General features: G+C 44.8%; 1 protein-coding gene across 1 annotated transcript in view; it reads right to left on the bottom strand.

Annotated features, from left to right (window-relative positions):
* Positions 1–16,708, bottom strand: part of CREBL2 (cAMP responsive element binding protein like 2) — a 39,167-nt gene extending 22,459 nt beyond the window's left edge. Inside the window, exon 1 of the mRNA XM_084642178.1 lies at positions 16,510–16,708. Coding sequence (XP_084498304.1) covers positions 16,510–16,524 — 15 coding nt within the window. The 5' untranslated portion in view covers positions 16,525–16,708. The remainder of the gene's footprint in view (positions 1–16,509) is intronic.
* Positions 16,709–23,671: the final 6,963 nt, after the last annotated feature.

Genomic DNA, 23,671 nt, shown 5'->3' on the forward strand with positions numbered 1-23,671 from the left:
CAGTCCTTGGATTCCTGTCTTCACTGGCAGGCCCAGTTTCCCAAATCACAAAAAGAAAGCTATCCAGACTAAGACTGATAGCTATTCAAAAATAAAAGCGTTCAGTTAGCAAACATTCTTTTATTGAATCTTAAATTGCATAATACTTAGTACCAATGATTCCCTACAAAGTTTAAGCATTTTTATTTGGAAAAACCTTTATAGTACACATTTACACAGAACCCACAATTCTACCCAGCATGCTTTCAGAGACACCTATTATTAAAAAAAATAAAGGATTTATATTAAAATAAATACAAAGGATATTTAAAAAATTAAAGACCTGGGCCAAACACTGCAGTGTTACGCTTTGTCTACACTGACACTGTCGAATCAGCGGTGGCCTAGAAGAACTGCATGCATCATGCCACTGTAGATGCTATTGCTTGGCTAGACAACTATGCACATGCTAAATAAATACACTGGCAAGTGAACGACAAAACTGTCATCATTCATAGGTGTTAAAAAAAAAACCACACACACCCCCCCCCCCCCAAAGACAAAAGTTTTGCTGAGAAAAAGCGCTGGTGTGAACAGTGCTTTGTTGGCAAGAGCCTCTCCTGCCGACAAAGCTACCGCCATTCTTTTAGGGTGGAAATTTTATTTGTCAATGGGAGAGCTCTCTCCTGCCAACAAACATCGGCAACACTGCGCACCTTTCAGTGGCATGGCTGTAGCGGCACAGCCGTGTCGCTAAAAGCTGCATAGTATAGACAAAGCTTTAGTGTTCTGTACTGCCCATCAGGAAATGCAGTAGGTTCAATTTCAGTACCACTTTCTAAACCAGGGGTGGGCAATAATTTTCACAGGGGGGGCCACTCCACAAATTTTGGTAAGTTGTCACTAGCTGCACATTTCTATTATATTAATGGAGGGGGTGCGGAGTCTGGGAGGGAGTTTGAGTGCAGGAGGGAGCTCTGGGCTGGTGCAGAGTGTTGGGGTGCAGGAGAGGGTGAGGGGTATGGGCTCTGGGAGGGAGTTTGGGGTACAGGAGGGGGCTCCAGGTCTCGGAGGGAAGAAGATGGGTGCAGGAGGGGACTCTGGGCTGGGGCAGGGGGTTGGGATGCAGGAGGGGATATGAGGTGCAGACTCTGGCCGGGATGCGCTTACCACAGGCAGCTCCTGGCTGGCAGCGCAGCAGGGCTCAAGCAGGCTGCCTGCCTGCCATAGCCCCACACCGCTTCTGGAAGAGGCTTCAGCTGGCTGCTGTCGGCACATCTCTGCGTGCCCCTTGGGGTAAGGGAGGCAGCGGGTCTCCATACACTGCCCGTGCCAGCAGGCCTGCAAGCACCACCCCCCGGTTTCTGGCCAATGGGAGCTGTGAGGATGGTGCTGGGGACAGGGGCAGCACACGGAGCCACCACCTCCTCCCACATGCCAGGGGCGCGCAGATACATGCCAGCAGCAGCTGGCCGCTTCCAGGACCAGCGTGCCGCCACGGCAGGCAGACTGGCTGCCTAAGCACCTTACTGTACCACGAGACTTTTAGCGGCCCGGACTAGGAGATCACAAGGGGGCAGAGGAGGATGGACAGAAATGTTTGATGGGCCAGATCCAGCCCATGGGCCATATTTTGTCCACCCCTGATCTAAACTGTCTAGCATTACTCTGAGTGCTTCCTATTGCTCAAAAGTCAGCAGCCTCCTTCTGTCCACTAAGGAACTGTGACCTGACATCAACATGTTACACTACACATAGAGTACATACTGATTTAATTGCTTATCTATTCTAAACAAGCTCAGGCATTTTTTAAACCCACAAGTCAAAGCTACTTTACATTTAGGTTTTAATCTCAAAGCAAATATCAAGAAGATTTTAATGTTGCTATAGGGTCCATTCACCCAAATAGCAAAAGGCACTTTACTATTTACTATGGCCCCAAACCTTAAGCTACATATCCTGAAAAATCTTCAACTGGTAGGAAACACAGAGCAGATCATCTTTAACAACACAGGTCTCTATGAAAACACATCCCAGTGCTTCACTACACACACTGACTGCTGAATGAACAAGAGTCCAATTTGAATGTCACATAACAGATTCCTCTTAAATACTGCATAGGATTGGCCTTATCTGCCTGGGAGAGCACCTCTCCCTCAGTGACCACAGCCTACCACAACAGCTAGGTATCACAGCAACAGAGAAATTGTTAGAGGGAGTCTTATGAGTGACCAAGACCAAATTTTCACAGGAGCTTGAACTAGACTATGTAACCCACTTACACTAGAGCTATGGATGACTGCAGGCCTCACCACTTAGAGACAAGCACAAAATTAATTTCACTAATTTTGCTTTTCCTCAAATTCCTCACATCTGTTCATACCCAAGCATAAAGAAAAACATCCTACAAATTAATCAAGCTATTTCACCTATAGCCTCAGAAGAGAGAGGCAAATATTATTGTAATTCCTGTTTGTAAATACTTAGAAGGTACATAGATTCTACAGTGATGGGGACTATATAAGTAAGCACCTACTAAGACCCTTCTTCCTGTACAGACTCCCACTGAACTCAGCTTTGTCATCAATTATTTTATGCAGTGTGGTACCCGGATTAAAAACAAGTAAGGTCACAAAAATTAATGGGACTCTGCACAGGTCCACGCCTATGGTCCCTTTTGCAGGATTGGGGCCTACAGGATTTACATACAGAAACACAGCCAACTCTGGGGTATAGGGCAGCAATCAAGCAGTACTACACTTGAATACTGGAACAAATCCTAATTAAATAGAAGCATCACAGGAACTAATGTCTATGCAAAGTTAACAAAATTTGGTTTTTAAGGTTCCACCAGTAAAAACTATATACCACTGTTCAATTGGCAGCTTGCAGGCCAGCTCCAGCCATGAGGGTCTTCTGTTTGGTCATCAGGAGGCAACAGACATCAGCTCTTCCTTCATGCCTCCTGGGAATCGGCAGCCAACCAGAGCTGCAGTAGAAAGTTCTCTACCCCTCCTGTCAGGAGCCTAGCCTATTCTCATGGGGGGGGGGGGGGGGGGGGAGAAGGAGCAGTCCCTGTTCACAGGAGGGGAGAGAGGAGGGAGGAGGAGGAGGGAGCAGAAAGAGCTCTCAGCTCAGGGCTCCTCCATTCCTTCTTCCCCGCCTCCCTTCCTGTGTGCAGGGATACCTCCTCTGCTCCCACTCCCTGTCACACCCAGCCAGGAAAGGAGGGTGAAGAACCCCTGTAGCTTCCCCCTGTAGCTTCCCCCCTCCCCCCGCTCAGCCTGGAAGGGGAAGGGGGACCTCGCTGCAGGCCCCTTCCCCCCACTCTCCAGCCTGGGAGAGGGGGGTGTAGAACTCCAGCAGCCACAGAAGTGAGGCTATGGGCCACAGCGGATGGGAGGCAAACTGAAAGGGACTAGACAGAGACCAGAGTGGATAAAAATCAATGATTTAAAAAAACACATCTGATTTTTTAATTTAAATTGAATTTTTTTGATAAAATTCTTTTTGAGGAAAAAAACGTATCTAAAGACAGTTTTAATCAAGATACATTATAGCTCAAAGATATCTCATCATGGAATAGGGATTATAAATTCTAATTCTATAGTATGAGACAATATATGCATGTAATGTTTAAGAAAAGTTTTGTAAATGAGTTCCAACAGTTCATGGATTAGGGACCCAATCTTATGGGGTGCCACAGGCTGTTTTATAGATTATTTAGGTTAATCTTTCTATCTACTTAATCTGCTCAGTCTAGAGGATACCATTGGAGATGATTCGTTTTGCATTTCTCAAACGGTGGATTTGTGTCTCCAGAGGTAACATGCTTGTTAACAGCAAAAATGTTTTAAAATAAATCAATAATATAGAGAGGTGAGAAATAACAGACCTCGACTCTGTTGTCCCTCTGCAAATTTGTGTACACAGAGTCAATCCCTTGCCTCTCTCTAAAAGTGCAAAGTTTCAAAACGTTCAATGCATAGAAGATTATTGGGGACGGAATAGATCTGGACAAGGAGAAGAAGTCTAGAGATAAATGTGAGAAGCGAGGGACATATGCTTGTTTTGTTAAAATATTATATATTTGCTGCTGAAGAAAAAAACAGAATACTTAACATTGTTGTTTTAGTTAAATAAAGCAATTTAAATGTCTGTCTGGTGATGTTCTCCTCCTAATACAGCATGGCAAGAAAATCCTCCAAATACTAATGATTAACCTGTTGAATTGGAGATAGTTCACCTTCCAATGACTTCATAAATATCTGCTTTAATTATCTTTGGTAAATGAAATAACCTAACCACCATTCATTTTCTGATATAGCTGTAAAACTAGTGTGAAAAGTTTTCAAAATAAATCACTGTTTGAAAATGTATAGTGTGTACCTTCTAAAAATGAAATCTCTCTCTATCTATCTATTTGAAAATATATGAAAATCTATCATCTATCTCTGAGTTATGAAGAATATGTATTAAGGGTATAACAACCAACAAGAATGCACTTTTTACGATGATTAAATCAAGACTTCCTGACTAGTGATTTAAATCATGATTTAAATCAAATCCACCCTGACAGAGACACTTCAGTTTACTTTCCCTCTATTTACTGACATGCCATGTATTTAAATATAGAAACTTTTCATTTGCATTTAAATATGTTGGAGCTAGGATATATTGATACACTTCAACTTACAGTGGTACACTTTTAATTAGACTCTTATGCAAAATCAATCAGTAATTGACATGCTTTCATTAGTTAACTTGATTGCATGCTGCACAATCTTTTCGGGTGGGGGGAGGGAGGGAGGGAGACGAGATCTAATGTCAAAAGTTCAGGCAATAAAAAAAGATTAGATGTCCATTCTTTTCTCATGAGTTTAACTTCTAATTTTAATTTCATAGTTTTAATATAATTAATACTAATAGCATGCTGTTATACAAGCATTACAGTGTATTCGTATAACTATTTGTTTACAGGATTTCAATGGAATATTTTGAGTTTAATAAATACAATCTGGCACACCACTTTTGAAAAGTTGCAACCTCTTCGGTGGCAGGATCACTGGACAGCTAACACCTGAACAGCCCTTTAGCCCACCAACATTTGGATACTGCCTTATCCACCCACCAGAAAATGTAATTGAATACCATTATTATACACTGGACACTGAATTGCAGCTGAACAGGAGATGCCATGGAGCACACATTTTCCAGACTTGATATTTAGACCACTATGCCTCTCCCTTTGATTACTTCCAGAGTTTCCTATTTTAAATCATATTTGTTGTCAAACATGAAGCATAAAATACATCTTAAGGTATTAAGTATCAGAGGGGTAGCCATATTAGTCTGAATCTGTAAAAGTGGCAAAGAGTCCTGTGGCACCTTATAGACATCTTAAGGTATTAGGTTTTAATCTTTTATCACTTATAAACACAACTGTAAACTAGGGAGTATTTTTGCTTAACTCCCAAATTTGAGCCTATATACATACATTCTATTTTATATATATATATATATATATATACACACATATACACACACACACACACATATATACACACGGGATGTAAATATCCGTTAAGAAAGTTAACCAGTTAAACAATATAAAATTATATTGTTTAACCAGTCAACCGTTAACTGAGGTCCCTCCAGACGGACAGCGCAGCCAAGGCTGGGGTGCTGCCAACCCGGCTGGTGCAGCAAGGCCAGGGCTGGGGTTCCCCTGGCTAGCCAGCTGGGATCCCTCGAGCTGGCTGGCAGGGCGCGGCCGGGGCTGGGATCCCTCTGGCCAGCTGGCACATAGTGCTGCTAGGGCTACTCTGGCCAGCGTCCCTCCAGGGTTAACGGTTACGGTCGGTTAATGGTAAGCCTAATGCTTACCAGTTAACCTTTTACATCCCTAATACACACAGAGTCAGGGCACTGAAAACATAATTTACCAAACAGAATGACTGAACTCTGTGGATGCAGCTATAACATGCCTACTCCCATGCTAATACAACTTTATCATCTCAGCTTTTATAAGGAAATTCCTTTTCCAGGCATAGTTGTTCATACCACAGATAAGGCTGGAAGCGAACCTCTAAAATCACCTACTTCAGCCCCTGCAACAAGTAGGGAAACATGAGTCAGTGGAACTTTTAGCAGATTACAGAGATCAAACTATGCTGGCCTTGAACCACATCAAACTGCACACCTAATATGATCAGGTACTATTACAGTGACTGTCCCACATTGACACAGCAGTCTCCAGCTGTACAATTCAGTGAGAACCCTCCCCAACACAAGATGGGAATCACTGAATTTAGCCACCAATGGTTCTGACTAACCTGCAATGTGAAGAGTTGTCGCTAAGGGCGTCGAAGCCCTTTAAGAGCGTTTTGACAATAAAACCTAAGTCAGGTGCGCAAATTCAGTAATACAAGTAATGTCTGAAAATACTTGTTCAGTCTCTGTTCCCATTCAATTTTTATCCCTTTCAGACGAAATTGTTGGTGCTTGACACTTCCCAGGATTAGATCCTAGAGATAATCTCCTATGGATAGCACTTCCCCTTCCATTTAGAATTGTTAAACATCCCCACTGCAAGTACTGGAATGTTTACATAGAAAGTATTACCAGGAAAGTGTATTTTAATCTGAAGGTAGGAGTGGTAGAGAAGTCACCATATATTTGCTTTCCTCCTCCACAAGCAGAAATTCCTTCCAGGAAAATTCTGGATACATTTAACTTCAGCTAAGATCTTCTTATTTATGGGGTACTAAAATTCAGTTTGTTTAGTGAATATGGCCAGTAGCCCTTTCAAAGAAACCAAATTAATGTGTATGTTGTTTATCATGTGACAATCTTGACACCTCACAAAATACACTTAAAGCTCAAAATTTTAAATATACCACAAATCTCAAAGATCTTCAAGCCTTTGTGAGTTAATTCTGTGGCAGGACAGAAGAAAAGATTTTCCAGGAAAAAAAAATAATTCCAGCAACACCATTTTGCATTAAATGCGTCAAGGACCAAAACCCTCATGGCCCTCTAAACTACAGTCCTGATCCCATAAGCAGCTTCACACAGGCAGACCCTTGCACCCACACAGAACCCTGCTGATTTCAATGACAGTGCACCCATGCGGAGTAGCTTGCAAAATCAAGGTCTAACAGGGCAAAATAGTATATAATATTAAAAGCTTAACATGAAACCCTTAGTGAAACAACATATTTACCAACTTCTAAAATAACTTAGCTGTAGTTGTGGCCCTAAGTCTACACTACGAGGGTATGTTGAATTTAGCAGCGTTAAGTCGAATTAACCCTGCACGCGTCCACACAACGAAGCCATTTTTTCGACAAAGGGCTCTTAAAATCGATTTCTGTACTCCTCCTCGATGAGGGGATTAGCATTGAAATCGACATCGCCGTTTCGAATTAGGGTTACCGTGGATGCAATTCGATAGCTCCCGGTGGCCAATACTATCCCACAGTGCACCATTGTGACCACTCTGGAAGCACTCTGAACTTGGATGCACCGGCCAGGTGTACAAGAAAAGCCCCAGGAACTTTTGAATCTCATTTCCTGTTTGGCCAGGCGAGCTCATCAGTACAGGTGACCATGCAGCCCCAGAATCGAAAATGAGCTACAACATGGACCGAACGGGAGGTACTGGATCTGATCGCTGTATGGGGAGACGAATCCATGCCATCAGAACTACATTCCAAAGGACGAAATGCCAAAACATTTCAAAAAATCTCCGAAGCCGTGAGGGACCGAGGCTACAGCAGGGACGCAACACAATGCCGTGTGAAACTTCAGGAGCTCAGACAAGCGTACCAGAAAACCAAAGAATCAAACGGACCCTCTGGGACAGAGCCCCAGACATACCACTTCTACGCTGAGCTGCATGCAATTCTGGGGCGGCCGCCACCACTACCCCACCCTTGTCCGTGGACTCCGATGATGGGGTACTCCCCGCCAGGCCTGAGGATTTTGCCAACGGGGAAGATGAGGACGACGACGACGACCTTGAGGAGAGCACACAGCACACCGTTCTCCCCAACAGCCAGGATCTTTTTATCACCCTGACTGAAATACCCTCCCAACCCAACCAAGCCGGAGAAGGGACCTCTGGTGAGTGTACCTTTTTAAATATAATACATGTTTTAAAAGCATTTTTTAATTATTAATTTGCCCTGAGGACTTGGGATGCATTCGTGGCCAGTACAGCTACTGAAAAAGACTGTTAACGTGTCTGGGGATGGAGCAGAAATCCTCCAGGGACATCTCCATGAAGCTCTCCTGGAGGTACTCTAAAAGCCTTTGCAGAAGGTTTCTGGGGAGAGCAGCCCTTCTCCGTCCTCCATGGTAGGACACTTTACCAAGCCATGCTAGTAGCAAGTAGTCTGGTATCATTGCATGACAAAACCTGGCAGCGTATGGTCCCGGTGTTTGCTGGCATTCAAGCAACATCCATTCTTTATCTCTCTGTGTTATCCTCAGGAGAGTGATATCGTTCACGGTAACCTGGTTGAAATATGGGAATTTAATCAAGGGGACCTGTTAGAGGTGGCCATTCCTGCTGGGCTGTTTGCCTGTGGCTGAAAAGAAATCCTCCTTGCAGTTAGCCAAGCTGTGGGGGGCGGGAGGGGGGAGGAGGGCGCCACTGGCGCGGAGCTGTTTGCGTTTGGCTAGCAGGGATCTTCCCTGATACCAGCCAGGCGGTGGGAGGAAGGGAAAAGTGATCATCCCAGAGAATTGGATGGGGGGAGGGGGTTAGTTTGGTTTCTGCTGCTGCACGTTAATATGAAAACCGCAGCACTAAATGGCCAATTCAATGGGCTTTGCTTGGTATAGGAAAGGAGGGGGCTGCTGTTATGAAGGTTGCAGAAGCCGAAAGACTATGGCTTACCATGGCCGCCTGCAAGCCGAATCCTGTTGCCCGGCACTCCGTGTGTGATCTCTGACATCAAAGACGCAGGCACTCAATACAAGATGCAAAATGCGACCTTGTACCAAAACCACATGTGCTATGTAATGTGAATAGTGTTGTTCACCGTGAAAGAGTATAGCCATTGTTCTGTCAAAATGTATCTTTTTAAATACTTCACTCCATTTTTTTCCTCCCGCAGCTGCAAATGTTTCAAGCCTCCCTCCTCCGTCCCAAAGGCTATCTCAGATAAGGTGGCAAAAAAAAAACAAAAAAAAAACCACACATGCGATGAAATGTTCTCTTGACCTCATGCAGTCATCCGGCACTGACAGAGCTCAGCAGAATGTGTGGAGGGACACAGTAGCACAGTACAGGAAAGTGGCCAATGAACGTGAGGACAGGAGGGACAACTGAGATGAGAGGTGGCGGCAGGAAGATCAGAGGCAGCAGGATACAAGGCTGGGGCTACCGCGGGATCAAATGGACATGCTCCGGCGTCTGGTGGAGGTTCAGGAACGGCAGCAGGATCACAGACTGCCGCTGCAGCCCGTTTAACCACCCTCCCTCCTCCCCAATTTCCATAGCCTCCTCGCCCAGATGCCCAAGAACGTGGGGAGGGAGGAGGCGGCGGCTCCAGGCACCCAACCACTCCACCCCAGTGGACAGCCCAAGCAACAGAAGGCTGTCATTCAACACGTTTTGAAGTGGCCTTTTCCTTCCCTCCTACCTCCTCCCACAACTCACAAGGTAGACCGGGTGGGGTATCTCCCTTTTTTTTTTTTTTTTAATATAATCAGTTAATAGAGAATACCTGGTTTTTAAACGATAGTGACTTTATTTCCTTTGCAAGTAAGCTGTGATCGAAGGGGGGAGGGCGGGTGGGTGGCTTACAGGGAATTTAGAGGCAATCAAGGGGGTGGGTTTTCATCAAGGAGAAACAGACAGAAGTGTCACATGGTACCCTGGCCAGTCATGAAACTGGTTTTCAAAGCTTCTCTGGTGCGCACCGCTTCCTGCTGTGCTCTTCTAATCACCCTGGTGTCTGGCTGCGCGTATTCAGTGGCCAGGCGATTTGCCTCAACCTCCCACCCCGCCATAAACATCTCCCCCTTACTCTCACAGAGATTGTAGAGCACATAGCAAGCAGCAATAACAATGGGAATACTGGTTTCGCTGAGGTCTGAGCGAGTCAGTAAACTACACCAGCGACCCTTTAAACGTCCAAATGCACACTCTACCACCATTCTGTACTTGCTCAGCCTACAGTTGAACAGCTCCTTACTACTATCCAGGGTGCCTGTGTACGGCTTCATGAGCCATGGTATTAAGGGGTAGGCTGGGTCCCCAAGGATAACTATAGGCATTTCAACATCCACAACAGTTATTTTCTGGTCTGGGAAGTAAATCCCTTCCTGAAGCCATTTAAACAGACCAGAGTTCCTGAAGACGCGAGCACCATGCACCTTTTCCGGCCATTCCATGTTTATGTTGGTGAATGTCCCTTGTGATCCACAAGTGCTTGCAGCACCATTGAAAAGTACCCCTTGTGGTTTATGTACTGGCTGCCCTGGTGGTCTGTAGAACTGATCAATGAAATTGTTTTTAATTGTTCACTTTATTAATATAACTTCATAAGCAAAGTTTTATGAATGAAACAACATTCATTCATAAAACCAGTTACACAAATAACTGGCTAATTGAGTTTCACTTTCAATCCAATTGCTGCTTAAATTGCTGAAACTTACACTGTTTCAACATTGTAACTTCTGCTCACTGTTTGTCATTATACTTCTCTATTGTAACTTCTGTTCACTGTTTGCTATTCCTTACACTTGTCCATATTGTAACTCAAACTCCATTTTAAAATGCCCACTTCGTGTTGTAAAAGCTTGCTGCAACCTTCATTTTTGCAAAACCCTGCTGTAATCTTATTAGTTTAGATGTGTGAATGAGGTATGTATGAATGATGGAATCAACCTCCAGCCCCAGCCTGTCCTGATGAAATAAAGCGTAAACACCCAATGGCTGAAGATGCAGACAACAGCCCTGACAAAGTAAGAGGAGTCCACCCTCAAAAGAAAAGAACAAAAGTACAATTGAAGAAACATCAAAGCCAGGTCCTAGGCTGAAAGTCATGTCTGCAATAGACGGGTGATCAATCACACTGGACCCAGAGGCAGCGTGACACAGCAAGACCTATAGACTCTGGATTCAAAAAGCCTACAAAAAGGATGGGTGAGATGGAAGACTTTGAAGGGTAACATTCTGCTGCCAACATGGAAAGGCATCAGTGCATACCCAACAGAAACCCAGCTCTTCCTTGTGCCCCACTTTCCTGGACAGTTAGTCGCCACAAGCTACGAACCCAAGCCACAAACTCAAGCTACATTCAGGACTGGTAACTATACAGCAGCTGCAGAACCTGTGTGTGTATGAACTAACCTGTGAATGAATGTGAAACTGAATGAAATGTTACAGCTATAACTGACTGCCTACTATGATTCTTTTTGTATTCACAATAAATGTGACATTTTGTCTTATCGCCTTTAATAAGATCCTGCTGGTTTTTATTTTATTGGTGTAACGGGTCCAGTCCCAAGATAGGGATATGCGTTCCATCTATAGCCCCACCACAGTTAGGGAATCCCATTGCAGCAAAGCCATCTACTATGACCTGCACATTTCCTAGAGTCACAACCTTTGATAGCAGCAGCTCAATGATTGCATTGGCTACTTGCAACACAGCAACTCCCACAGCAGATCTGCCCACTCCAAATTGATTATTGACTGACCGGTAGCTGTCCGGTGTTGCAAGCTTCCACAGGGCTATCACCACTTGCTTCTCAACTGTGAGGGCCGCTCTCATCTTGGTATTCTTGCGCTTCAGGGCAGGGGAAAGCAAGTCACAAGGTTCCGTGAAAGTGCCATTACGCATGCGAAAATTTCGGAGCCACTGGGAACCATCCCAAACCTGCAACAGTATGCGGTCCCACCAGTCTGTGGTTGTTTCCCAGGCCCACAATTGGCATTCCATGGCATGAGCCTACCCCATTAACACCATGATCTCCAAATTGCCGGGGACTGCGGTTTTAGAGAAATCTGTGTCCATGTCCTCAGCACTCGAGTCACTGCATTACCATCGCCTCCTTGCCTGGTTTTTCAGGTTCTGGTTCTGCATAAACTGCACCATAATGTGTGAGGTGTTCACAATGATCATAACTGCTGCGGTGAGCTGAAAGGGCTCCACGCTTGCCGTGCTATGGCGTCTGCTCGGGGAATCTAGGGAAAAGGGCTTGAAATGATTGTCTGACGTTGCTTTCATGGAGGGAAGGTTGACTGATGACATTTACCCATAACCACCAGTGACAAATTTTTGGCCCCATCAGGCATTGGGAGCTCAGCCCAGAATTCCAGTGGGCAGCAGGGACTGCGGGAACTGTGGGATATCTACCAACAGTGCACCACTTGGAATGTCAACGCTTGCCACAGTACTGTGGACACACACTACCAAGTTAATGTGCTTAGTGTGGACGCATGCACTCGACTTTATACAATCTGTTCCCAAAAATTGAATTCTGTAAAATCGGAGTAATTTCGTAGTGTAGACATACTTAGAGTCCCTGAATGCCCACTGGCTCAGGGCCTACCATACTGTAACTCACAAGGCCTGACACACTCATTTCCCCTAACGTGCTGTTGTTATATGAGTCTAAAAGGCACATTGTAAGGAATTCATATGTAAACCAGTGACACACTGGTTCTGAAAACCATCACTTGATGTATGTACTGGTTATGTATAATTGTCAAGTGATTAAAAAAATTAATCATGATTAAGCGCACAGTTAAACAGTAATACCATTTATTTAAATATTTTTGATTTTTTTTTGATGTTTGTAATTTTTATTACAAACAATACAAAATTTACAGTGCTCGCTTTATATTTATATTTTGATATACACATATTTGCACTGAAAAAAACCCAAAAGAAATAGTATTTTTCCAATTCCCCCATTACTAGTACTGTAGTGCAACCTCTTTATCATGAAAGTTGAACTTACAAATGTAGAATTATGTATAAAAAAAACTACATTCAAAAACAAAACAGTGTAAAACTTGATAGCCTACAAGTCCACTCAGTCCTATTTCTTATTCAGCCAATCGCTCAGACAATCAAGTTTGTTTATATTTGCAGGAGATAATGCTGTCCGCTTCTTGTTTACAATGTCACCTGTCGTAGCCAACATCGCACAATATTTACATGCCAGATGCACCAAAAATTCATATGTCTCTTCATGCTTCAATCACCATTCCAGAGAACATGAGTCCATGCTGATGATGGATTCTGCTCGATAACTATTTCATCATCTGAGTCAGATGACACCAGCAGAAGATGGACTTTCTTTTTTGGTGGTTCGGGTTCTGTAGTTTCTGCTTTGGAGTGTTGATCTTTTAAGACATCTGAAAGCATGCTCCACACCTCGTCCCTCTCAGATTTTGGAAGGCACTACAGATTCTTACACCTTGGGTTGAGTGCTGTATCTATCCTTAGAAATCTCACATTGGTACCTTCTTTGCATTTTGTCAGATCTGCTGTGAAAGTATTCTTAAAATGGAACAACATGCACTGGGTCATCATCTGACACTGCTGTAACATGAAATATATGGAGGAATGCAGGTAAAACAGAGCAGGAGGCATACAATTGTCACCCAAGGAGTTCAGTCATGAATTTAATTAACGCATTTTTTTTTAAACGAGCGTCATTTGCATGGAAGCAAGTCTTCTGGAATGGTGCCAAAGCATGAAGGGGGCATACGAATGTTTAGCATATCTGGCATGTAAATACCTTGCAATGCTGGCTTCAGAAGTGCCATGTACATTTTCAGGTGACACTGTAAACAAGAAGCGGGCAGCATTATCTCCCGTAAATGTAAACAAACTTGTTTGTCTTAGCGATTGGCTGAAAAAGAAGTAGGACTGAGTGGACTTGTAGGCTATCAAGTTTTACACTGTTTTGTTTTTGAGTGCAGTTATGCAACAACAACAAAATCTACATTTGTAAGTTGCACTTTCATGATAAAGAGATTGCACTACAGTACTTGTATGAAGTGAATTGAAAAATACTACCTCTTTTGTTTATCATTTTTACAGTGCAAATATTTGCAATAAAAATAATAATATAAAGCGAACACTATACACTTCGTATTCTGTGTTGTAATTGAAGTCAATATATTTGAAAACATAGAAAAATATCCAAAAACATTTAATAAATTTCAACTGGAATTCTATTGTTTAACAGTGCAATTAAAACTGCGATTAGTCACAAATAATTTTAGTAATCGCGATTAATTTTCTTAGTTAATCGCATGTGTTAACTGCAATTAATCGACAGCCCTAACAAACAATTATGTGTATGTGCTGGAAATATGTTCTTAAAACGCAGGCTGGAGGCAGTGCATAAATCCAATCTGTCCTGGACAAAGGAATGTGGATTCATCTGTGTAACCAGCTTCATTACAAGGAGGGGACAGCGAAAGCACATTCACATACAAAGTGAACAAAGCATTCAAATCAACAAGCAGCATCTTAGCAAGTACAAGGGTGCCCAGAATTTGCACCCAGGAATCTTGAGGCAGACACAATGGTCTTTGGATACTATAAGAGGAGCAAAAAGACATTTTAGTTATCCATCACTCAGGGGACACTGGGTACAGCAACCTCTGAATCTGTGAAACCTGGACCCCCAGCCTAGATGGCTAGAGATATTGGTGACTTGATGTAAGAAAGAAAATTGCTGAGGCAAAGATCGTAACCTGCTACAATTAAATTTAAGTAATGAGAAAGCGTTTTGTTTGGTTTATAACTACTGTATACTTGTCTCTCTTTCTTGTGCTTAATATCACTTCAATCTCTGTTCTTTGTTAATAAATTTATTCTTATTTTATTAAAAACCACCTTCATGCTGGGCATTAAAGTAACGTGTGACTCTTCAGCTAGCTCTGTCTCTCTGGGGGCAGCAAATTTAGTAATTTTTGTGTGTTCAGTGAGAGGGACTAGACACTCCAGAGATACAGCTCTGGGAGAATTTGGGTTCACTGTATGTTACCTGCAAGTCAAGGTTTAGACTGGCAGGAGTTTGGTGGTGAAGCAGACAGAATGGTCTGGCAGTGAACACACAGTCTAATCCCCAGCAAAGCTCTCACCTGGTAACACAGTGGCTTACAGTTCTGGCTGTCCTGATCAGAACATCACAGTTGTATCTTATAATATACATATGTGTTTTTAAAAGAAGTGATGCTATGCTGTTTTCTGATGCAATTAAGACAGATTAGCACAGGTAGTAATAAGAAAAGAAAAGAACTGGATGGTCCCAGAATTCATAATGGGATATGTGCCTTTCATTTCTACATTACTGGCTTTAACCCAACCCAGGTCAGAGTTTAGCAAGTGCCGGACAAAACTTTTTGGTAGCCTAACAGCAAGTTAGAGTAGTTAGAGAACAAGTGTCTATGGCTCAAAACTATCACAGCCAGCACGCAAACGAATCAAAACACCAATATTCTGCTGGCCATCTCAGATGAAAAACTAAAGTCTGAATGGGAACAGACACTAAATTAGTCTCTCATCCTAGCAATTGCTCTCTAACTCAGGTCTGAGGCACAGTGGCACTAGCAAGTGAAGGACAAATTTGTGCCACTGTTTCTGCGATATTTAGGGTGACCAGACATCAAGTGTGAAAAATCAGGACAGGAGAGTAATAGGAGCCTATATAAGAAAAAGCTCCAAGCACCAGGACTGTCTCCATAAAATCGGGGCATCTGGTCACCCTAGCGATATTTGCTGTGTGTAACTGAAAGATCTCACTCTCCAGAGTCATCATCATGTTTTTATGAGCGTACCACACAGAAAGGGAAGGGAATAACAATTCTCCCTACTTTTTGACACCTCTACCTTCTTTAATTTGCTACTACAGTACCTTGCCTTTATTATAATTGAATTGTTTACATTGAAAAGACAGATCATCACAGGAACCCAGGATTAACCATACCCCATCAGGCCACTGGTCTGGTACTAGTGGCCCATATCCAAAGCGTTTACAGGTAGATTAGAAAGCAAGAATTGTGCAGTGCAGCGCATGGTGGGTAGCGGTGGAGAAAGGGGGAGGCCTTCCTCACACCTACAGTGAGGGTGAGCACGCCAAGCAGGAGAGATCGGCCCCCTTTTCCCAATATTCACGGCTACAAATGCCGGCTGAAAATGGCTAGAGACCAGTGTAAAAACAACAAACCAGCTTCATCCCACCACCCGCAGCCCCCCGCGTGATGCTGCGTCACCCCGCCCGCCTTGTTCCTCCTCGGGCCCGAAGGGGGGGGGGGGCGTCACAGATTCAGGGCCTAGTTGCGGAGGGTGGGGGCACTTCACTGTCACACCGACGCTTGGCCAAACCCACTGAACGGCCACGCGCACCGAAGCACGAGGCGGGGCCGCTGCCGGGCCCCAGCGGCCGCCCCAGGCTGGCGGGAGGGGGCGGGCTGCGGGCCGGGAGAAGGGGTGGGGGGGGGGTCCCCAGGCTCACACCGCCCCGCGTCAGCCGCGCCCGGCCCACCTTGCTGTCATCCATGGGAGCCGCCAGGCCCGGCCCCGGAGCAGCCGCCCGCCCGCGGCCCAGGCAGCCGCCGCACGAACAGCCGAGGGCCCGCGCCAGCAGAGTCCGCCCCGGGCTGGCCGGTCACAGCGGCGCCAGGGCAGCCGACACAGCCCCTCGCCCCGCCCAGGAACAGGCCCCGACCCGCTCCATCGCGCGCCGCGCGCCTGCTGGCTTTCTGTCCCGCCCCGCCCGCTCCGCCCCTCAGCGGCGGGCGGGCGGGCGGGCAGGGTGAGGGCTGGGCGGGTGCATCCTGGGAAGTGGAGTTCTGTTTTCCTCCGGCAGCCTCCGCAGTCTGGGCAGGCCGCTCGGCCGGAGGACTGCAGCTCCCGTGGGGCCAGGCGCCGGGCGGGACCTGCGTGGCGCGGCGCACCCTGGTCGTGGTAGTTTTGTACCGTAGGGGAGCTGATAAGTTAGGAGGAGGAGCCGCCAAAATGAAAACTACGTTTCCCAGAAGGCAGCGAAGGGGACCGGCCCGTACAGGGCTTGCCGGTCTAAATCGGGCAAATATCAGATCGCTGTGTGTCTGCGGCAGCTATCTTGGTGAAGAGAGGGGGAGCCTCCAGCAGGAATGGCTGCAGAGCACCGCTGAGCTAATGGGTGGCATCTCCTGGCGCCACCTCCCTGCACCACAAAGCACCTGGGAATTAAACATTCAATCCAAGTGAAGCTGTGACACTGCAAACCACATCCCTTCCTCTCCAGCAATCGCCCCTCCACATACACACACACACACACAGCTGCTCCCGGGGCCTCACTGACACTAACCTCCTGGCCAGGGCAGAGCAAACATCCCGAGAGAAAACCGAAAACCACTTGCCATGCTAGAGCAACACCAGTCACGCCGACGTATGTCTGCTTGGGCAGAACAAAACAACAGGCAACTATAGTGCCATACACAGAACTATTACGCTATGAGACTGGCAGTGTGCAATGAAATGTAAATGTAATAATACAGCAATAATAATAATAATGGGTGATTTAAATAATTTAAACTAATCACAATTCACATCAGGATAAAGTGTAGAGAAATATTTCTATTTTCACTGAATGTATGGATTATGTATTAGTACATAAACAACATTATTACCTATAACTGGTGTCATAGAGGCTTGGAATAAATATCATGACTGGAGTATTGATATAGAGGGGTATAGCTTGTTCACAAAGGACAGGCAAGGGGGAAAAGGGGGGAGGTGTTTCCTTATGCATCAAGAATATATACACTTTTTCTAGAGTCCAGAGGCAGGTGAGAGGCAGACCAGTTGAAAGTCTTTGGGTAAACATAAAATGAGAAAAATTAGGAGCAATGTCATGGTAGAGGTCTATGATACACCACCAAATCAGGAAGAGGAGGTGGATGAGGCATTTCTAAAACAAATAACAGAAATATCCAAAACACAAGACCTGGTAATCATGGGGAACTTTAATTCCCCATACATCTGTTGGAAAAGTAATATAGCAAAACACAAAATTTCCAATAAATTCTTGAAAGGTATTGGGGACAATCTTGTTTCAGAAAGTGCAGGAAGTAACCAGAGTCACAGCCATTTAGACTTTATTCTGACCAGCTGGGAGGAATTGACTGACTCTGAAGGTGGATGGCAATTTGCATGAAATTTCATGATTCTAGGGAAAGAAAGAAGTGAGAGCAGAAGAATAAGTACAATGGACTTCAAAAAAGCAGACTTTAACAAATTCAGAAAACTGATAGGTAAGGTCCCATGGGAAGAAAATCTAAAAGATAAAGGAGTACAGGAGAGTTTATAGAATTGTCGGATGACACCAAGCTGGGAGGGGTTGTAAGCACTTTGGAAGACAGAATTAGAATTCAAAATAACCTTGACAAATCAGAGAATTGAAATCAACCAGATGAAATTCAATAAAGCCAAGTGCAAAGTACTACAACAAGTACAAAATGGGAACTACAAAATGGGAAATGACGTCTGAAAAGGATCTGGAATTTATAGTGGTCACAAATTGAACATGAGACAATAGTGTCATGTAGTTGCAAAAAAGGCTAACATCATTTGTGATGTGTTAACAGGAGTGTTGTATGTAAGACAGAGGAGGTAATTGTCCTGCTGTACTCAGCAATGGTGAGGTCCTCAGCTGATGCACCACACTTCATTAGAGATATGAACAAATTTGAGAGAGTCCAGAGGAGAGTGACAGAAAGTTTAGAAAACCTGAGCTACGAGACAAGGTTAAAAAAACTGGGCATATTTAGTCTTGAGAAGAGAACACCGAGGGCTCGTATACACTGAAAACTTACATCAGCATAGGTCTCACGGGGGTGTGAAAAATTCACCCCACTGAGAAATGTAGCTATGCTGACCTAACCCCCGGTGGAGACAGAGCTAGATCAATATAAGAACTTTTCTGTCAACCTAGCTACCACCTTTTGGGGAGGTGGATTAACTACAGCAAAAACAGAAAGTGTCTACACTGAAGCACTACAGTGGCGCAGCTGTACTGCTATAGCATTTTAACTGTGGGTATACCTTGATTGGGGACCCAATAATGGTCTTCAAATATGTTAAGGGTTGTTATAAAGAGGATGGTGACCAGCTATTCTCAATGTCCACTGAAGATAGGACAAGAAGTAATGGGCTTAATCTGCGGCAAGGGAGATTAGGTTAGATATTGGGGAAAACTAGAGATAGCCAGATAGTGATGCCCAGGTTAGGTTTCTGTCCCTTTCTTCAGGGCTGTGTTTATTGTCTTCACAACCAAAGAAAGAAAAGAGTGCAAAAAGCAACACAAACAACAGCCTGGTTAGGAGTTCAGACTGGGGCCATCTGACTTCCATTAGTTACCGGGTAGGGCTGTCTCCAACCTAAGGGCAGGCATAACAGCCCTGGTTACCAGAATAGCAAATCAAGCTGAATCTTCCCTCCACCCCTTTGTGGGGCTGAGTTTTTTTATATTGTCCAGCTGAGATTCTGAGCCAATCCGTGAGGTGCTGATCAGCTATCATTGTCAGCTGATTCCCATTACCTGTCTGCTAGGCTTCTCTGGAACTGGGTTGGCTGCTCCCTGTTCCCACCACTGGACTATTAAAGGGGCAGATTGCTATGTTGCACACCTCCACCCCAAGAGTGGCATCACGTATACCAAAGCCCTTCCCCTCCGCCCCATCCTGTGAAAAAAAGTCCACATTCCCATGGGTGGTTCCAGGTTCGTGGTGAACTGTAAACATATTTAGCTGCAGGGCTAGGTACCATTGTATCAGCCCAGGATTAGTCTCCCACATGGCATGCAGTCACTGCAGTGGGGCTTGGTTGGTGATGAGAGTGAAGAGTGCTCCAAGTGAATAATACTTCAGGGCCTCAATGGCCCACTTTATTGCCAGGCACTCCTTTTCAATCACCACATAATTTTGTTCCTGGGTTAGAAATGTTATGCTCACATATAATATGGGGTGCTCCCCATCTTCAAACACCCGAGAGTCAACAACTCCCAGACTCACTAGAAACTAGGCCTCTGCTTGCTTGAAAGGTACATTCCACAAACGTAGCCTGTGTTTCAAGTTGGCAACGAAACAGACTGAAAGCGTGTTGCATTTAGCTCAGGAGCGGGCTAACTTTTTGGCCTGAGAGCCACACTGGGTTTCCAAAATTGTATGGAGGGCCAGTTAGGGGAGGCTGTGTCTCCCCAAACAGCCAGGTGTGGCCCGGCCCCCACCTCCTATCCGACCCTACTGCTTCTTGCCCTGACGGCTGCCCTGGGACTCCTGCCCCATCCAACCCTCCCTGTCCCCTGACGGACTCCCCCTGGGACTGCTACACCATCCACCAACCCCTGCTCCCTGTCCCCTGACCACCCCCGGACACCCCACCCCTGTCTGCCCTCTGCTGCCCCATCCAACCCCCCCTCCTCCTTCCTGACTGCCCCCCCCGGGACCCCTGCCCCATGCAACCCCCTGTTCCCTGCCCTCTGACCGCCCCAACCCTTATCCACACCCCTGCCCCTGACCACCCCCTTCAACTCCCCTACCCTCTATCCAACCCCTCCTCTCCCTGCCCCCTTACCGTGCTGCCTGGAGTACCAGTGGCTGGCGACGCTACAGTCGTGCCGCCCAGAGCACTGGGTCAGGCTGCAGCTCTGCAACTGTGCTGCCCGGCTGCCCAGAGCATTGCACCGGCAGCACGCTGAGGCTGCGGGAGCACAGGAGGGGCCTCCCAGGCCAGCAGCTCAGGGGCCAGGCAGAAGGGTCCCACAGGCCGGATGTGGCCCACGGGCTGTTGTTTGCTCACCTCTGATTTAGCTGGATGGCTTTTTATTTGTGAACTTTTCACACAACTCTATTCACAATAACATCCCATGACTTAATTCTTCATGTCATATGTACAGCTGTTAGGGATTAAGAACAGGGGATTTTCCCCTGAATTGAAGACCTATCTCATGAAGGGGAGGCATGGATCCTTTTTTTCTGATGTGAGAGGCCAAGTGCTTTGCACAACCCTCAGTGTTTGCCTCTCCAGACATGCTGCTTACGCCATCCCAACTCTAAGGAAATTCAAAGGGAAGAGATGGTCAATGTGGCAACAAAAAGAGTAACAGCTGAGGGGGCACCAGGTCAAGCACTTGACCATACTTGGAGAAAGTAGTTGAACTATACATTTGCTGGTTCACTCTGATTGTGTGTACTTATACTAAGCCAGATCCTTGGCCCTGTTCTGGCCATTTTACCCCACTCTGGAAGGGCCATGGGGCCAGAAGGCAGGTATAACAAGCCAGATGGGGGGGAAATTACAGGGTGGCAGAGAGCCAACATACCCAGCTCTAGACCACCCTACATCTGCACTGCACACTTCTTTCGGCATGTAGAGTAGACACAGCCTCTGTTGAACCATGGCCAGGGGAAAGGACCATAGATTGAGTGCTGATGCATAAATGCCACTAGGTTTAAATTAAAGCAGCCTCGGGTCAGTTGCCTTCAACAGGCTCTCCCATGCTCCTTACACTGTTCCCTGACAACGAACCGCCCCTTCAGAACTCAGAAGCACAGCCCCCAGCTCAGGCCAGGCTAAGCACAGACTCCCTGAGTGACTAAACTTCAAATGATTAAACTTTTCAGCGTTGAAAAGATAGGGATGTGTTTTCAGTGTGATTTTTACAGACCTGGATGTGTGTAGTGTGGTTGTGGATGTGCATGTATATTAGAAGTGAAAAGGAGTTTGTTGTGGAGCTGAGAAGTTTGCAGGTGGGTTTGGATATTATGATGTCTAGGTACTATGGAATGTGAATTGAGGTTAGTGAGTGTTGGGGTGTAATTTTGCCTTAACTCGTGCCATTTTGGCCAATGCACCAGGGACTCAATAGGAACTGTAGAGCCAAAAGCACAAGTTTCTACAGCTTGAGCTAAACAGCCAGACTTAGATGGTGTGTGGATTGGACACATAAAACCCACTAATCAATAGGTTAAAATTGCACGGACAGGAATTTATTTTGAGCAACGTTAGCTCCAAGTTAACAAAGATTTTTATGTATGAATTATTACACTTATATATGGATTGCATGTGGTGGTTATAAGCTAGCCAGAGTGATTCACACCAAACAAACATTGGTTTGCATTAATCCCAATGACACAAATGTCATAAGCAATAATTATTGTCAAGCTACGGCAGCTCCCTGTTCAAGTAAATTACATTTCCTGAACTCGGAGTTCTGCTTTTCACTTAGGACTGCAGATCTAAAGAGACTTTGAGGTCTATAATTGAGTTGGGTTCAGCAGTGGTACAACTGTTTAAAATCATTACCTGTGTCAGCATGACTGAAATGAGATAAAACTCATTGGGAGCTTTGCCACTGTGTGCTTGCATTACCCTGACATTATAAAGAGATGTTTCATCCTTTTTTATTATTATTACTATTCGCTCAATCTTTTTTTTTAATTTGAACAAATGGAAGGCCACATGTTGTTATATCCCTCACCTCAGAAACTGAAATAAGCATAATTCTTTTAACATATTAATGTTAACATCCTGAACTTCATGGAAATCGCTTGTTTATGGTGCCCCATTGTTGAGTAGAAACAGATTTTGAGGCCTTGGAGATCAGTTTCCCAATGGATTAGGAATTGGTGAAGCAGAGTCAGGGTATTTTCTCAGTGAAACTTATTTATTTACAAAAAGTACACAGATTCTAATTCCTTGAACAGGGGTGGTAACAAACTATACACAGGCAATCCTTGCAGCCTCTCTCTTTTTCTTGAAAGGCAATGGAAAATCAAGGCCATTGTTTTTCAGGGAACTGAGAAGTGTATATCTTTAAATCTGATACCCTATGCTGGTTTCATTTTTGAACATAAAAAAAATTCTACGTTTTTCACTTTTCAGAATCTATTGACACTGAGAAGATGGAGGAATCTTTGCATTTACTGTGATTTCTGTGGCTTAGAAGGTTAAAAGTTCATATTGCTCATCACTTGGGAGTGGCACAAAAATATTCACACACACTTTTTTTTATTCATACAAGTAGGCTAAAAGTGTACCAGGGTCTTTAGCAACAGTAAGAAGATAGTAAGGTACCTGGCCCAATGAGCTAACAGTCTAAATAAACACATGTATAAGTCCATACTGAAGGGAGCAGTGCGGGGAAAAGAGTGTGATGTGATTGAGCACCAAGTCGGTACTGTCATTAAGGGTTTCTACTTAGAAAGTACGCAATTTGGGACCAGGACCATCTTTATGTTATGTGTTTGTAAAGCACCTACTTCATGACTGAGGCTCCTATATGCTACTATAATAAAACAAATAATTAATAATATTAATAATTAATAAATAAACCCTGAGGCCTAGAAATATTGGTTTGGCACCCAAAGGAGTATACCCTGCCAACCCAACTCAATATGGAAAATACAGGCAAATCAATAATTATCATGAATGGCATAAAGGGGTTCTGAAAAGAGTTTAGTTGCACTGCATAGAATCATAGAATCATAGAATATCAGGGTTGGAAGGGACCTCAGGAGGTCATCTAGTCCAACCCCCTGCTCAAAGTAGGACCGATCCCCAATTAAATCATCCCAGCCAGGGCTTTGTCAAGCCTGACCTTAAAAATTTCTAAGGAAGGAGATTCTACCACCTCCCTAGGTAACGCATTCCAGTGTTTTACC

This window comes from Lepidochelys olivacea, assembly GCF_965140295.1.
Source record: "Lepidochelys olivacea isolate rLepOli2 genome assembly, chromosome: 1".
In the NCBI taxonomy this organism is placed as follows: domain Eukaryota; kingdom Metazoa; phylum Chordata; order Testudines; family Cheloniidae; genus Lepidochelys; species Lepidochelys olivacea.